This window comes from Lutra lutra, chromosome 14 (assembly GCF_902655055.1).
Source record: "Lutra lutra chromosome 14, mLutLut1.2, whole genome shotgun sequence".
Taxonomy (NCBI): Eukaryota; Metazoa; Chordata; class Mammalia; order Carnivora; family Mustelidae; genus Lutra; species Lutra lutra.
Genome location: NC_062291.1, coordinates 79,417,450 through 79,431,938, shown reverse-complemented (window position 1 = coordinate 79,431,938; position 14,489 = coordinate 79,417,450). Strand labels below are relative to the sequence as shown.

The following is a 14,489-nucleotide window of genomic DNA, read 5'->3' as shown; positions in this document are numbered from 1 at the left end:
CGGGCAGCGGGTCCCCGGTGCGGCCGCTGTGCGGGGCGAGGAGGGCCCGCGCCCGGCCCCGCGGCGCCTCGGGAGCGCCCCGCGCCGCGCCCGCCGCCGGCCTCCCGCCAGAGGCGTCGCTGTGCGCTGGCGCGGGCCCGGGAGCCGCGTTCCGCGGGGAGCGGCGCTCGCGCCGAGCAGGGGTTTCAGTTTCTGGCGCGAACTTCCGCCGTCCCGAAGTTGCTCGGCGAATTGGCGCGATGTCGGGGGACAGCAGCGGCCGCCGGTCCGAGGGCCGGGGCCGGGGCCGCGACCCGCACCGGGATCGCGCCCGCTCCCGCTCGCGGTCCCCGCTGTCGCCCGTGTCCCGCCGCGGCGCCGCGCCGGAGCGCAGGGAGGCCTCGGAGCGCCCGAGCCTGGAGGAGACGGAGCCGTCGGATTCCGGGGACGAGATGGTGGACCCCGCGAGCCTGGAGGCGGAGACCGACCACGGCCTGTGCCGCCAGATCCGCCATCAGTACCGGGCGCTCATCAACTCGGTCCAACGTAAGGCGGGGCGCGCGCCGGGGCAGGTGGCGGACGCAGGCCCGCGCCTCCCGGCTGGGCAACGGCGCCCGGGCCGACCCCGCGCCACCCGGCCGCGCCTCCATTGGCTCGAGAGGCCGCCCCGCGCCGTTGCGTGGAGCGAGTGCGCGACCTTGGCGGGGGCGCGCGGGCCCCGAAGGGGCAGGACGGCGCCGCGGGAGCCGGGACGGCCGGGAAGGGGCGGCGGCAGCGGGACGCGGGGGCCCTGGGCGTCTTTTCGGGCTGTCGGCGGGTCCGGCGCGCGGCCGCCCGTCCCCGGGGGAGTTGTCAGAAATGCCAGTCCTCGGGCCGCACCCCGGACCTCCCCACTCCGAAACTCGGGGTGGCCCGCCCACCGGCCGGGTGACCCTCTAAGGGGCCTCTGTGGCTTGTGAAGTTTGGGAACCACCCTTAGGAGCGCTCCTCGGAGGCTGCAGACGCTGTGGAGCCCCTTGGGTGAAGGTTCAAAGCAGCCCGGCCCTTTTTTGAAGTTCATGCTGCTTAAAGGGACGGTCACCTTTCTCTTTCCGAGCCACTTGGGTTAAAAAGATGGAGCTATGTGAAGTAAGCCCCCCTCTCCCCAGGGAGCAGGGGGCCGGGCTTGGCTGTACTCCGGATCGGTGATCCGTGATCGCTTTGTCAAGGACTTGTTCGTGCTTCAGGAGCACATTTCCCAAACCTTGTATTTTTTTACATAGAAAACCGTGAGGATATACTGAATGCCAGCGACAAATTAACAGAGGTCCTTGAGGAGGCCAACACTCTGTTTAATGGAGGTAATTCGTTATTTTATGTATGGGAACTTTTTATTATAAGTTTTAGAATAATTTTGATTATTCAAACAGTCTCCACGTAATAGAATAGTGCTTTACTGGTGCTGGAAGCTTTTTCGTTGTAGAGGTAATACTGCTTTTACTGCACTTAGGCACCCCTGAAGGCTTTATGAGAAATTCTGGGGGTGCAGCCAGCGGCCTGTTTCAGAAAGCCCCCCTCCACCCCAGGTGGTCCTGTTGCTTGATCAGGGTTGAGAACTTCGCATGTACTGTTGTTTTATCTGTCTGTGGTCTTGACTGCTGTATTCCCGGGATGCACTTGGTGATTAGAACATGATTCTTCATGTTCTTTGAGGACCAGAAGCTTTACGTCTGGTCATGTCCTAGTATGACTAATGGCCCACCTGTTGACAGCCCTTAACGTTTTTCTGTCTGCCTGTTCTCAAATGAGTCTCTTTGTAGCTCTGCTCACAGCGTGCTCACCATTCCCCAGGTGGGTCTCCTACAGTTGCTGAATCTCATTTGAATCCTTCCAGAACGGGGCATTTCCCCTCCGCGTGGTTAAGTCCCTCCTCCACTGTCCTTAGCTCTGTCTTCTCTTCACTCCTGGACTCCCAGTCCGTGTCCTCAAGGTTCCTCTGGACTCGTTCATGGCCTTGCTGTTTTACTGTGGGTCTTAATCTTGAGCCACACATCGCCTTGCCCTCGGCTGATTCTGCCCTGTGGACTGGGTCACTCTGTAAGGCAAAGTTATTCACTCAGCTGGGCTTTGGGAGTCGCTCAGCAAACAGAATTCTAGATCCTTGGCATTCATGGTTTTAACTCAGTGGAGGCCTCAAAGCCATCTGTGACAGAGAAGTCTGTGCTCTTCTCTCCATCCGTGCTGGGAGGCGGGTGGCCGAGGCCCCCAGGGACAGCCCAGGAATGAGCCTCCAGCGGTGGCCTCTGCTGCCCTCTCTCAAGCGTGGTCACTTCCGCTGCCTCGCTCCCGAAACAAAATGGGAGAAAAATGATGTATACAAACAAAACCCAGAGTCAGCCAGTTCAGCGGCCTGAAGCAGGTTCAGGAAGTGGGGGATCCAAGTGAGGAGGCCTTTCGGAGTGAGCCAGGCGCAGGTGTTTCTGGGATTGAGTGTTGCCCCGTTCCCCTCTTCTTGGCTCTCTTTCCGGATTGCCTTTCCAGGTGTTCCCACAGCACTTTTCTCCCTCCCGGGGCCCATGAGGCCTGCTCTCAACTCCACAGGCCCCGTCCGTCCCCTTCCCCTCTTCCTCCTCAGTTTCCTTGCCTCCCTCACTCCTTGTCTCCTTCTGTTTAAATCTTTCTCTATATAGCTTATCTTGAGTCCTGGGTCCTCTGTCAAACGTTTTCGGGTCACCCATCCTCACAGTCGCTGTCTTGCTGTAGACCGTTGACCTGGTGGCCTGTGCTGCCTCGCGGGGCGGGGGTCCTAGGCTTCCTGCCCAAGCGCGCTCTGTTCCTTCAGTGAGGCTCCTCGACAACTTACTCTTGCCCCTCAACAAGTCACCCTGCCTTATTCGGAGCAGGCCTCCCTTTTGACTTACCTCCGCACAGGTGGGAGTCGTGGCAGAGATGGGCTGCTGGGCTCAGAGGGAAGAGCCGGTGTGGGAGAGGAGAGGGGCTTAGTGGAACTGGAGCTGTCAAGTTCACAGGAGCAGGACCCCGGAGGGAGAGTGGCTTTTAGGAGGACTGGGCAGCTGTGACTCCGGATTTTGGTGGGTTGGGTCGAGGAGGCAGGTTTTCAAGGGAGATGGGTATGTTCGAGAATTTTTTTTTTCTTTTGTCCAGTAGGAAATGTCAAGTAAGTAAGTGGAAATTTTGGGAAAATCCCTGTGAGTAATGGGTATGTAGTAATGTGTATTTTCCTTCTTTTTTGAATAGTGTCCCGAGCAAGAGAAGCCGTGCTGGATGCCCAGTTTCTTGTTTTGGCTTCAGATTTGGGCAAAGAGAAAGCAAAGCAGCTGCGTTCTGATCTGAACTCATTTGATATGTTAAGATATGTTGAAACTCTAGTAAGTTCAAAGCTACAGAATCTTAATAAAAAATACTTCCCATGTCACATATTGTATAATTATCTGCTCTATTTAGATCTGTATGCAAATGCATTTCACTACCTTTTTCCTTTTTTCGGGGGACCGGGGCGGAGGGGGGAGGTGGGGGTATGTCTCAGATTCCTCTGAACAGATCTCACCAAGTTAAATGAGGAGGATGAATATTAGGTTGACAGGAGAGCCCTGTGGAGGAATTTAGGGTGGCAGCTTAGAGGTTTAAAAATCTGTTAGCATTCTAAGACTCTGGGTGCTCCCTTTATTTAGAAATGGCCATTTTTTCATTCTCAGTGACCTTGGACCTTTGTCCTGGGCTGGGCAACACCTACACTGCAGGTGGTCAGAGCTCAGCTGGAGAGGAGTTAGGCCTGGTTGGGCATGATTTCATCGGTCCTTGACAATATCTTGGAACCCTATGAATATACTTGGGGTTTTGCTTTTTTGTGGATCTTTTGTTGTTTTATTCACCTTTACTTGAATGGTTGTTAGCTAAAATGTTTACACTTTTCCTTGGTGGATTTACCAAAAAAGGACAATGAGGCTGACCTTGCATTTTACTATGTTGTGGTTGGTTTTTGTTTTTGTTTTCTGTTTTTTGGGTCCGCTCTGAGCTAACCTCTGTCCTAGCATTTCTGACTGCATGTTTATTAAATGGTTACTAAAATGATTTGGTACCAGGAGACTGGCCCAGGTAAATTAATTCTTTTGTAAAGGCAGGAGGCAGATGAATTTTCTGTTGTTTTTAAAACCTTAAATGGTTTAAGATTACTGAAATTTAAAACTTAAAAATTTTCTCTTTTCACTTTTTTATTGTGAGATATAATGCGTTTGGAAAATGCACACTCATGTGTAGCTGAATGAATAAAGTGACCATGTGCTGGGTTATCTTTTTTAAACTTACTAGTATTTATCAAGGTGAGCTGTGTACCGTAACAAATCAAAGTAAATTCTGGAAGTCTTAAGGCATTCAGTGTAAAACCCTAAATTACAGCTCTGTAATCTCTGGGTCAGGAGGGCCCTTCCCAGTACACGTATAGGTACTATAAAGAAAAGATGGGTAGATTTGACCAGGCAGAAATGGACGGGGATGATAGTGTGGGGGGACTGGTGGTTGGGGACGGAGGCTTGCTGACTTTACGTCTCTGATCAGGCTCTCGAAGCCTCTCTTCAGAGTTTGATTGCTTTTAATAGGGGCAAGCTTCCTGAGGGCTTTTTAATTATTGTTTATGTTTGATATTACTGTTTTAATTTGATAACTTGTAGGTATTTTATGATTTCATAATGTAATACTTTGATTTTCTGTGAGATAGTATGGGATAAGAGAATTATTAGACTTCTAGCAACTCTTCCCAGGAAGGCAGTTGTAAGATGAGCGATTCTCTGACTCTAGGACACTGCTGTCTGGATATACCGAGACACAAGCTGAGTAGAGGTCTCTAGGAGGTTGGCTAAAAACGAAAAATCCCGAAAGCCGGCTAAACTTGCCTGTTCTGTCTTGGAGCCTTTGACTAGGGATGTGATTTCAGATTTGTATGTTGGTACAGCTTTCCTAATACTTTGATGGGCTAAGGATTCATTCATTCTAATATTTCTACCTTTGAAAGTTGGAATTTATATAAAATTATTTATATAATAAGAAATGTAGCCAACATGTTAGAACGCTGAGTAGGCTCTTTGCATCTGGCCTCTTAAAGTTTAGCGATAGAGATTATTGGATGTGGTGAATGATTGCCTGTGGCTTAACTGGGGTTTTTTGTTTCCCTTCATTTTTGTAGCTGACACATATGGGTGTAAATCCGCTAGAAGCTGAAGAACTCATCCGTGATGAAGATAGTTCTGATTTTGAATTCATAGTCTATGACTCCTGGAAAATATCAGGCAAAACAGCAGAAAACACCTTTAATAAAACCCATACATTCCACTTTCTGTAAGATTATTTTAAAAATCTGACAGACCAGCCATTTATTTGTAAACCTTAAGCTTTTTTATTGTAGGAATGAGAACTATCTGGTAGGGTGAAGGTGACAATCAGGATGCCATTTTTTGGAGATTTTTCTAAAATTTGATTGAAAAGCCCATAAAATTTTGATGTGGATAGAACCTCATCCTTCTGAATTTGGGCAGGAAAGGCTGTGGGCCAGAACCTCTTACCACAGGGCTCTGCTGGCTCCTTTGTTTTCTGGTGTGTGAGGCTTTGGGTCTGGGGCATAATGTGTGACTCTGTTTTGTCATCTTTAATCTTATCCCATAGGCGGATGATACCTCTTATGGAGGGTCTCTCAAGATTTTACTGATGTCTGTAAAGTGCCATTCATTGTAATTGCCCGTTGGATGGTCGCTGACTTACTTGTACTTGAAGCCCGCTTCAGTCACTCACACCAGCTGCCCTGCTCATTTTTCTGGATACAGCTCTATACTTCTGAAAAGTTGGTCTTCATGATCAACTTGGCTTCTGTCTTAATTTCCTAGTTCAGCCCTTCTGGAGAAACGAGGACTAGCCCTTACTGGTTCTCTCTTGTAAAGCCACCTTCAAAGGCACTGGTTGTGTCCCCCAGCAGATACTTTCTCTGGGGCAATCACCCAGTTGTTTCTTCCTTAAGTGCTTTAGCTCCTGGCATCTGTCTGTTCCGGTTGACCCTCCCAAAGCTCCAGAGGGCGGGAGTAGCTCAGTGAGAAGGCTTTGGAGATGCACAGGTGTGGGACCAGGCATCCGTCAGCTAATCCCGGGGCCCAGAACCACTGCGTACCTGACAGCGTAAAGCTCAGACTTATACATTACAGGATGAGGTCCAAGTCTGTTCTCTGCTGTGGAGTTCAAGGCTCTGTCCTAAATCCCAGGCTCTAAATGCAGCCTTGGGTGCTGTGCCTTAAACTTTCCTCATCTTGCACAGCGAATCACTCACAGCTTTGTGCCCTAGCACTTGCTCTTACTTTGGCCTACAGAGTCTTCGCCTGTCTTTTCCATCTGGGAGGGTTTGCCTATCTCCCAGGCCCTAACTTGGAAGCTTCCAGTAACTTCTTCAGACAGAGGCATTATTGTAACGTCAGAGAGCCAGCCTGATCCCTCCCATATCTGGAAAGATCTCTGCCCCCATGCTCTCGGAGCACTTGCATATCACCCTAGCACAGCACTGTAGGATCTAGTATATTATATTGAGATGGACGTTTGTGTGTGTGTGGATATGGGTCTGTCCGTCTACACTGCACGCTTTGAGCTGCTCAAGGGCAGGAACCATGCGGGTCTATGCTCGCAGGGCCTTGGTCTCTGCGTGGTACATATATTATTATAGCTGAAGTCTGCAGTAGGGTTTTGTTTTTTTTTTTTAGAGAGTCCAAAGGAAGAAAGAACCCCATAGCTTGTTCCCCTTTTTGTTCCCCTTCCCCACGTGTTCAGCCTTCCCACGGATCTGAAGTTGGCTTTGCCAAAGAGGCAGTGGGCTAGCTGGGAAGACCACAGGCATATTTCTTGGTTTACTGTTGAGAGCAAAATAGGAAGGCGTTCAGGGGGCATCTGTGGTTCAGTAAAGCTCCTAGGAGTCCTTTGAGACACACAAAGGGAACAGAGAGGATGTCACAAAAAGTCACAAGTGTTTTGGTCCATGTCAGTTCGAGTATCAATGGAGCCAGGTCTGAATTCAACCATTCCGTGGGAACAGCTTCCGGTTAGTGCAATCAGTTTGTTTAAAAACAAACAAAAAAAGACATGAAAGCGTATTTTTCATTAGGTTGGGTTCAATACAAGGAGAGTTCCCTGTGCCAAAGCCACGAAGTGATCGTCCAAGAAAAGGTCCCACGACAGAAGAGAAGAAGACAATGCCTGACCAGGTTTGTTTTTTAAAAACACCTCAGGTTACATTAATACAATGTTCAGGCAATCTGGCCATCTTCCCAAGGTGTAGGGTCTAGAATCAGGTTTGGTTCTTAAATAATTACTTAAATAATTTTAGCGTTTAAACATTTTATTGGATTAGCCCCTTGTCTTAGTTTTAATCAATGTCTATAGTTTGGATCGGTTCTCCCAAACCAGGGCTTCTTAACCTCGGCACCATCGACACCGGGGGCTGGGTCCTTCTCTGTTGTGAGAGGCTGTCCTGTGTGCTGTAGGACCCCCTATAGCAACCTTGGCTTCTCCCCATCAGGTGCCAGTAGCCTCCGTACCCCCAACCCCACAGTCGTTAATAACCAAAAACATCTCCAGATACTGGCACATGTCCCCAGGAGGCAAAATCACTCTCATTTGAGAACCAGTGTTCTTAACTGCCCTTTGTGTGTTTTGCTATTTGTGTCCAACCTGAAAATGGTTGATTTGGTAATGTTATTGCTCAATTAAAAAGTTAATATGAACATGTTACTGAAACTAGAAAATCTTTTTTTTTATTTAACTGTACATTTTTTTTTAAGATTTTATTTATTTACTTGACAGAGATCACAAGTAGGCAGAGAGGCAGGTAGAGGGTGGGGGGGGATTAAGCTCCCTGCTGAGTGGAGATCCCCATGTGGGGCTCGATCCCAGCACCCGGAGATGATGACCTGAGCCAAAGGCAGAGGCTTAACCCACTGAGGCACCCAGGTGCCCCTTAAGTGTAAATTTTAAGACAAGGATAAAAACTGCTAGCAATCCCCCAAAACAATACAGCTATAGGAGTTTGGATATGTCAGGAGCCGAAAACGTGAATGGGCAGGCAAGTAGGTCAGTCTGCTTGGTAACAACTTTGTATTTTCAGTTAAATGAAATGGAAGAGTCTCATCAAGAAGCAACGGAAAAAGAGGTGGAAAGAATTTTGGGATTGCTACAGACGTATTTTCGAGAAGATCGTAAGTGTGATACCAAGTTCAAAGTAGAACAATTTGTATTTATCAGTTAGACACGGATCTCTTGCATTGAGAAGTTGTTTTGTTTTTTAAAAAGCATTTTCAGTTATATGGAACGTTTGAGTCATTGTGATTTTCTTTTTGGCATGTATGTTCAATGAGGCTTCTTTCCTTTAGCAATCCCGTGTGAGAGTGCTGGCAAAGTAACTTTCCATTTTTGCTTTTAAAAGATGTATTTTTTTCTGTTAGAAAATAAAAGGTGCCGTAGAAGGGGGAAAAGTAGAGTTGAGTACCCGTTCCTTCATCCCCAGAGGCGGCCTCCTGTACGATGTGCTTGTCTACTTTCAGACCTTCAGTCACGTAACCATGCACATAAGTAAATTGGGGATTTTTGTTGGTTTTTTAGCTTTTTGCAAAGCTAATCATAACATACACATTCTCCTGCAACATGAGTTTTCTGCGTGGACGTTCGGCCGTATCCGCACGTGCAGATCGCACTTACTCCTTTCAGTGATTCCCGCCGTATGGCTATATCCTCCATCAGTGGGTGGACGACTAGGTTCTTTTTAGCATTTTATTCTTGGGAAACCCGCTGCAGTGGGAAATCGTGGTACACAACTTCGTGCACACGTGCTGATACTTCTGTAGGACAGGGTTTGGGAGGAGGGTTGTCAGATCAGTGGGCGTACATATTTTTAATAGATAAGTCACATTGCCTCCCCAGAAGGGCTGCATCGGTTTCACTCCCATGACAGGTCGAGCGCCCATTTCCTTCCTCTGCTAACACAAGAGAATATTGGTCTTACTGATCGGCAAAAATTATCTTTCCTATTTTGAAGAATCTTTTTTTCCTCTTTTGTCTGTAGCTGATACACCTATGTCCTTCTTTGACTTTGTGGTTGATCCACATTCTTTCCCCCGGACAGTGGAAAACATCTTTCATGTTTCCTTCATTATAAGGGTAAGATTTAAGATTGTTTCTCTTTTTTCTTTTATGGCTTTTAAAATGGTAAATGATAAATGATAGGGATGCCTCAGTGGCTAGGTCAGTTAAGCATCTCTTAATTTCGGCTCAGGTCATGATCTCAGGGTCGTGAGATCGAGCCCTGTGTCCGGTTCTGCGCTGGGCGTGGAGCCTGTGTAACATTCTCTCTCTACTCCTCTCTTGTTTGCTCTGTTTCACTCTCTCAAAAAAGAGGAGTAAATAATAAAAGCTGTGGATGGGAGCTGGCAAAGGTATTCGTACTGACCGGTAGGTATGGTAGACCCGTTGCAGCGAAGCATTGGCACACAGGCAGAAGAAACCAGCTGAAATGCCTGTGGGCGCCCGGCTGGCTCAGTTGGTGAAATGTGCTACTCTTAATCCCAGGGTTGAGTTTGAGCCCCACGTTGGGTATAGAGATTACTAAACATAATAAACTTAGAAAAAAATGTATGCTTGCTTTTATATTTTAGGAATCATTTACAGAATGAATTGACAGAATTTGAATATGGAGAGTAGATCACAGTATGGTATAAATGTGGAATTTCCCAAATTTGATAGTTGTCTTGTAAGAAAAGATCTTGTTCTTGTCGAGGAATATACACAAAGTGTTAAGGAAAGAGAGCAGGTTGTCTATCACTTATTCTCTCATGAAAATTCCTGATACATATGTAGAGAAGGGGAAATAGTATGGCAGAACTTGAACGGGGGGTGAAGCTGGGGAAAATATATGGGAGGTCTTTACAGAAGCCTTGTAGCTCTTTCAGTTTGAAATTATTTCAAAGTAAAGGTTCCAAAAAAAAAAAGAAAAGAATACCCCTACTTAGGAATATACTATGGAAATTTGCTTTCGACTCTCTTTAGTCTTACAGCAGGTTGTACTCCCACTCATGGAAGATGAATTTGATTTTAACCTCAGTCAAAAATCTTTTATCGACCAAAGTTTTTTCCCAGAAATGATAACAAAGGCGTATTTTGTCAGTGGTAAATGAGTTATGCATAATAAGATGAGTGTCGGAAAATAGGCATGAATCCTGTTTAAGAGCCAAGTGTTAAGAGCCAAGGCTGCTTCGGTCTTATTTAGGAGATCTTAGGAACCTGAGAGGGGACCCCATGTAAAGTCTCATCCACGTAATCTCTTATGGTACATTCTGATTGTCTGGGATACAGAGTTTCCTTTTTTTCTTTTTAGTTTAGTTTTTTGTTGAGAGAAAAGTGGGGAGCAGTGGGGGGTGGAGAGAACCTCCAGCAGTCTCCCCGCTGAGTCTGGAGCCCAATGTGGGGCTCAGTCTCATGACCCTGAGATCATGACCTGAGCTGAAAGCAAGTCGGAGGCTTAACCGACTGCCCTATCCTGGTGCCCTCTGGGGTATGGAGTTTTCTAATTGATGTTTTTTAATCCAATGGTTATAGATTTTGGATCTAATTTTTTAAATCCGCTTTTGACTCTAAATCTACAATTATGTTTGTGGTTTAGGATGGTTTTGCAAGAATAAAGCTTGACCAAGACCGACTGCCGATAATAGGTAAGTGATAGTACGTTAAATTAGTTTTAGAGAAAATGTGTTATTCAAGTTCATGAAATGCAGTGTTCTGAACAGAACCGAGTTTACATTCTAGGTAACTTTCACAAGGCTGTGGCTTGCTCAGCTAACCAGTACTGCAGAGATGGTCATTGGTTCAAACCAGGGGGTTCATCTGTATCCTTGACTCAATATCCGCGGCCATAAAGATGAACGAGAAAGTCCCTCCAATTCTAATTGAGAATTTCTGTAATCGTAGTTACTGTTGTACTTTCTTTCCTTCTGTTTTCCCCTGATGCCACCTCCTTCTTCTCCTTGATAGAGTCTTTCGTAGTTGAATAATTTCACTGACTCAGTGAGCCTTTTCTAAGGTTCCCCCGTAGAGAGTCGAGTACTTTCGTAGCCCTGCTTGCTAGTTCACAAGTTCTCAGCTTCTCTTGCACTCACTAGGGCTCAGCCCTGAGGTTGGTAGGTAGATAGGCAGAGGTCTTCAAATGATTGCCACGCATAACTCTGCTGCAGGGAGTTATTTTTTTCATGGGAACAAATGGATTAGTTGCTGCCGTAGTAACTCTTTAACACATCAGTGATGCATGGAATCCTGAAAAGTATGTAATACTTTAAGTGTCTTTTCCATACGGGTTCATTCCTTCTCATTGGTTTCTGTTCAGAGTCCGTCTTGCGATTTGATAACCTTTGAAAACTTTGTCTTTCAAACAGAGCCTGTTAATATTAATGAAGAAAGTGAAGGAATTGACCAAAACACCCAAATTAGGAATCAAGGAATCATAGCTCTGAGTTACCGGGACTGGGAGGTAAAGCTCTGCACGTTGCCCCCGGGGTAGTTCTGCCTCCCGCGTCATTTGCTCTAAACCAGTCCCCAAATGTTCTTTGTTCTCTGCCAGGAGATCGTGAAGACCTTTGAGATCTCAGAGCCCGTGATCGCTTCAGGCCAGAGCCAGCCAAGGCTAAGCACCTGACACCAGCAAAGGTAAGATTTCCTCCGTGGTATTGAATGTTAATTAGTGCTCCAGACCCCCTCCTTTTTTTTTTTTTTTGCATTCGGGTGAAAATGGGATTTACCTCCCTCTAGTGCTCTATTCTTAGAACTGTGTGCCAGTGAGGAAGGCAGCGCTGAGCCCAGTGGCTTCTATGGATTACTTCGGTTAAGTGGAATATTGAACCCTCCCATCAGCTGTGTTCACTGTCCGATTCAATGTGCTTGTTTTATAGCTAGGAAGTAGAAAAAGAGGATTAGGACAGAATTACCTGGAAGAATGTCAGTAAATGGGCATTTCTGAAATCTGATTTAGGCTATGGAACACTTCTTCATTTTTATGAAGGAGAAGGTGCTAGAAGGAAATCTTTGTGATGATCGGGCATTTACTTGTGGGTGGAAGTCAGGAGACCTGGATGCTCTTTGCTCCATCCCCTTGGTTTAAAATTACTGAACGCTTGACTTAATCTCACTCAGCTTCATTTTGTCTATAGATCTCTATGTAGGGGCGCCTGGGTGGCTCAGTGGGTTAAAGCCTCTGCCTTCGGCTCAGGTCATGGTCCCAGGGTCCTGGGATCGAGCCCCGCATCGGGCTCTCTGCTCAGCAGGGAGCCTGCTTCCTCCTCTCTCTCTCTGCCTGCCTCTCTGCCTACTTGTGATCTCTATCTGTAAAATAAATAAAATCTTAAAAAAAAAAATCTCTCTGTTAAATGGGAGGTTTTTGAGTTAGATCATTAAGGGTTTTTTGGTATCACAAATTTTCTATAATTTTGAGGTTTAATACTTAATGTAAACTCTTAATACTTGCCTCAATTAACTGAGCTGCTTTTGTTCCAAGATAACGGAGGGAAAGTGAACAGACAGAAGGTATATAATGTGGGTAGAATGGGCCTCTACTCAGAGAGAAAGGACTAGCTGTTAGATCCTATCAACGTATATCAAGTTCATGTATTACGGGAACTTCTGATTCATTTTATCACTTATAAACTGTTAACCAACTATTTTTCCCTCTTTTTTAGGACTCAAATGGATAGTGAGATCCAAAAAGGAAAGCAGCATGTATTGTATATATTGTATGATTAAACATTTTTAAAAGACAGATTGTTTTTAGTAAAATGTAGCTTTTGATAGTTAATGAATTTGTCATGGTTGTCTTTGATTAAAGGAAATTCACTGCCGTATTCACAAATAATTGTAGTTACTCTTTATTTTCCCATCATGCCAGAGTCTGCCCTTTCTCCAGTCCTGTCCCACTGAAACTCTGTTGGCTAGGTTGTTACGGTCTGTACAGCATTATGGTTCTTTTCACGCCTCTTTAGCTGTAAAATTAGCTGGTCAAGTCCACAAATCTTAGGTTGAACTATATGAAATTGTTTTGTAAGGAAAACACAGAAAACAGTTACATATCAGCAGTTTTATAGGCTCAGCCTGTGATTTAGACATAGGAAGCTCTTTCAGTCGTCTCCCAGGCCAGGCTGGACACTTGTCCCCAGCGGCAGTCCTGTCTGCACACACACCACAGAGGAAAACCATCCTGCGGGGTGGACCCCCCCCGCCCTGTGCTTCCCATCTTTGCTGGCCCCTCAGACCTGGCTTTCATGTTTTCTCGCCCTTCCCTCATCCCCTTTCCCACTCTCCAGCTTTTTCCTTCTCTGGGTCCCAGTCCTTCCTGGTGCGCGGATGTGTCCACCACCCTCCATACCTAGTGCTTTCCCTTCAACCATGGTTCTCTCTCATCATAAAACAACTGTTGAGACCTTTAGTTACTGTCCTGTCTCTTCCTGGAATAAGAATTACTTGCGTGCTCCCCTTCTGGCCATCCTGGAACTTGGGCGGAGCACCTCCTTCCCCAGCATTCCCCAGAGGCTGTTTTCGGCCAAATTGGGGATTCCTTCCCAAATAGTTTGATCCCAGGGTTAAATGTTATGCATTTGACACTTAAAAATCCACTCCTGGAGGGGTGCCCAGGTGGCCCAGTCGGTTAAGTGTCTGACTCTTCAGGTCACGACCTCAGGGTCCTGGGATCGGGCCCCGCATCAGGCTCTGTGCTCAGTGTCGTCTTCTTGTCCCTCTCCGTCCCCCGGCTTGCTCGCTCATTCTCAAATAAAATCTTAAAAAATTGTACTCCTGGAAAGCTGTACATCCCTCACGCCTGGTGCTTTCCCTGGCTCCCTTTCCCCGTCTTACCTTCACGAGTCCTACTGTATCTATGTCCTCAACATTCTCCAAAATTGGTTTGACTCCACTCTGAAATGCTCACAAAAAGCATTTGTGTCCCCTGGCTTATTGGCAGCACAGGGTCTGGGTTATGTATGAACAGCTCCCAAATCTGTCCTCCCTTAATCCCTACGGGGGTACTTTGACTACTTTATTAACTCCAAAGAAACTAGGATTTCTTTTCCCTTTTCCCTTATAGCCCCTACTTAATTGGTCATGATATCCCATCTGATGTCTTGATTCTCTCCATCCCGCCCAGATTTCTGCCACAGACTCCTGTCTGGTGTCCCCTGCTTCCTATCTGCTCTTCGCGTCCCCTCCACTTCTTCAGAGCCACTTGTCAGTTCTCAGTGACTCCCCACTGCCTCCAAGGCTTGAAAGACCTCAGCTTGCAGACCCATGGAGGCCTTACATGATTGGGCTCCTTGCCTCCACCCAGGCTCAACTCCCCCCCCGCCCCCCCCAGCCCAAAGACTCGGGCTTTCTCTTCCATCTCGATGAACTTCACATTCCGTGCCATTCACCCACTTAAAGCGAATAATTCATTGTTGGCTCAGTCTGCTCAGAGGGCTCTG

The 14,489-nt window shown here is 46.9% G+C and overlaps 1 protein-coding gene across 1 annotated transcript; it reads left to right on the top strand.

The window, feature by feature from the left end:
* The first annotated feature begins 156 nt into the window (after positions 1-156).
* NSMCE4A (NSE4 homolog A, SMC5-SMC6 complex component) lies at positions 157-12,889 on the top strand. Its single transcript, XM_047702989.1, has 11 exons — positions 157-525; positions 1,242-1,319; positions 3,217-3,347; positions 5,159-5,310; positions 7,109-7,208; positions 8,108-8,198; positions 9,062-9,156; positions 10,655-10,703; positions 11,421-11,515; positions 11,606-11,691; positions 12,718-12,889. The coding sequence occupies exons 1-10, from the start codon at positions 240-242 to the stop codon at positions 11,678-11,680; spliced, it is 1,152 nt and encodes a 383-aa protein (XP_047558945.1). The 5' UTR covers positions 157-239; the 3' UTR covers positions 11,681-11,691; positions 12,718-12,889.
* The last annotated feature ends 1,600 nt before the right edge of the window (positions 12,890-14,489 follow it).

Coding starts and splice junctions, on each gene's coding strand:
- NSMCE4A (XM_047702989.1), top strand. CDS start 240: ATGTCGGGGGACAGCAGCGGCCGCCGGTCCGAGGGCCGGGGCCGGGGC. Junction 526..1,241: donor GCTCATCAACTCGGTCCAAC/GTAAGGCGGGGC, acceptor TTTTTTACATAG/AAAACCGTGAGGATATACTG. Junction 9,157..10,654: donor ATGTTTCCTTCATTATAAGG/GTAAGATTTAAG, acceptor TTTGTGGTTTAG/GATGGTTTTGCAAGAATAAA.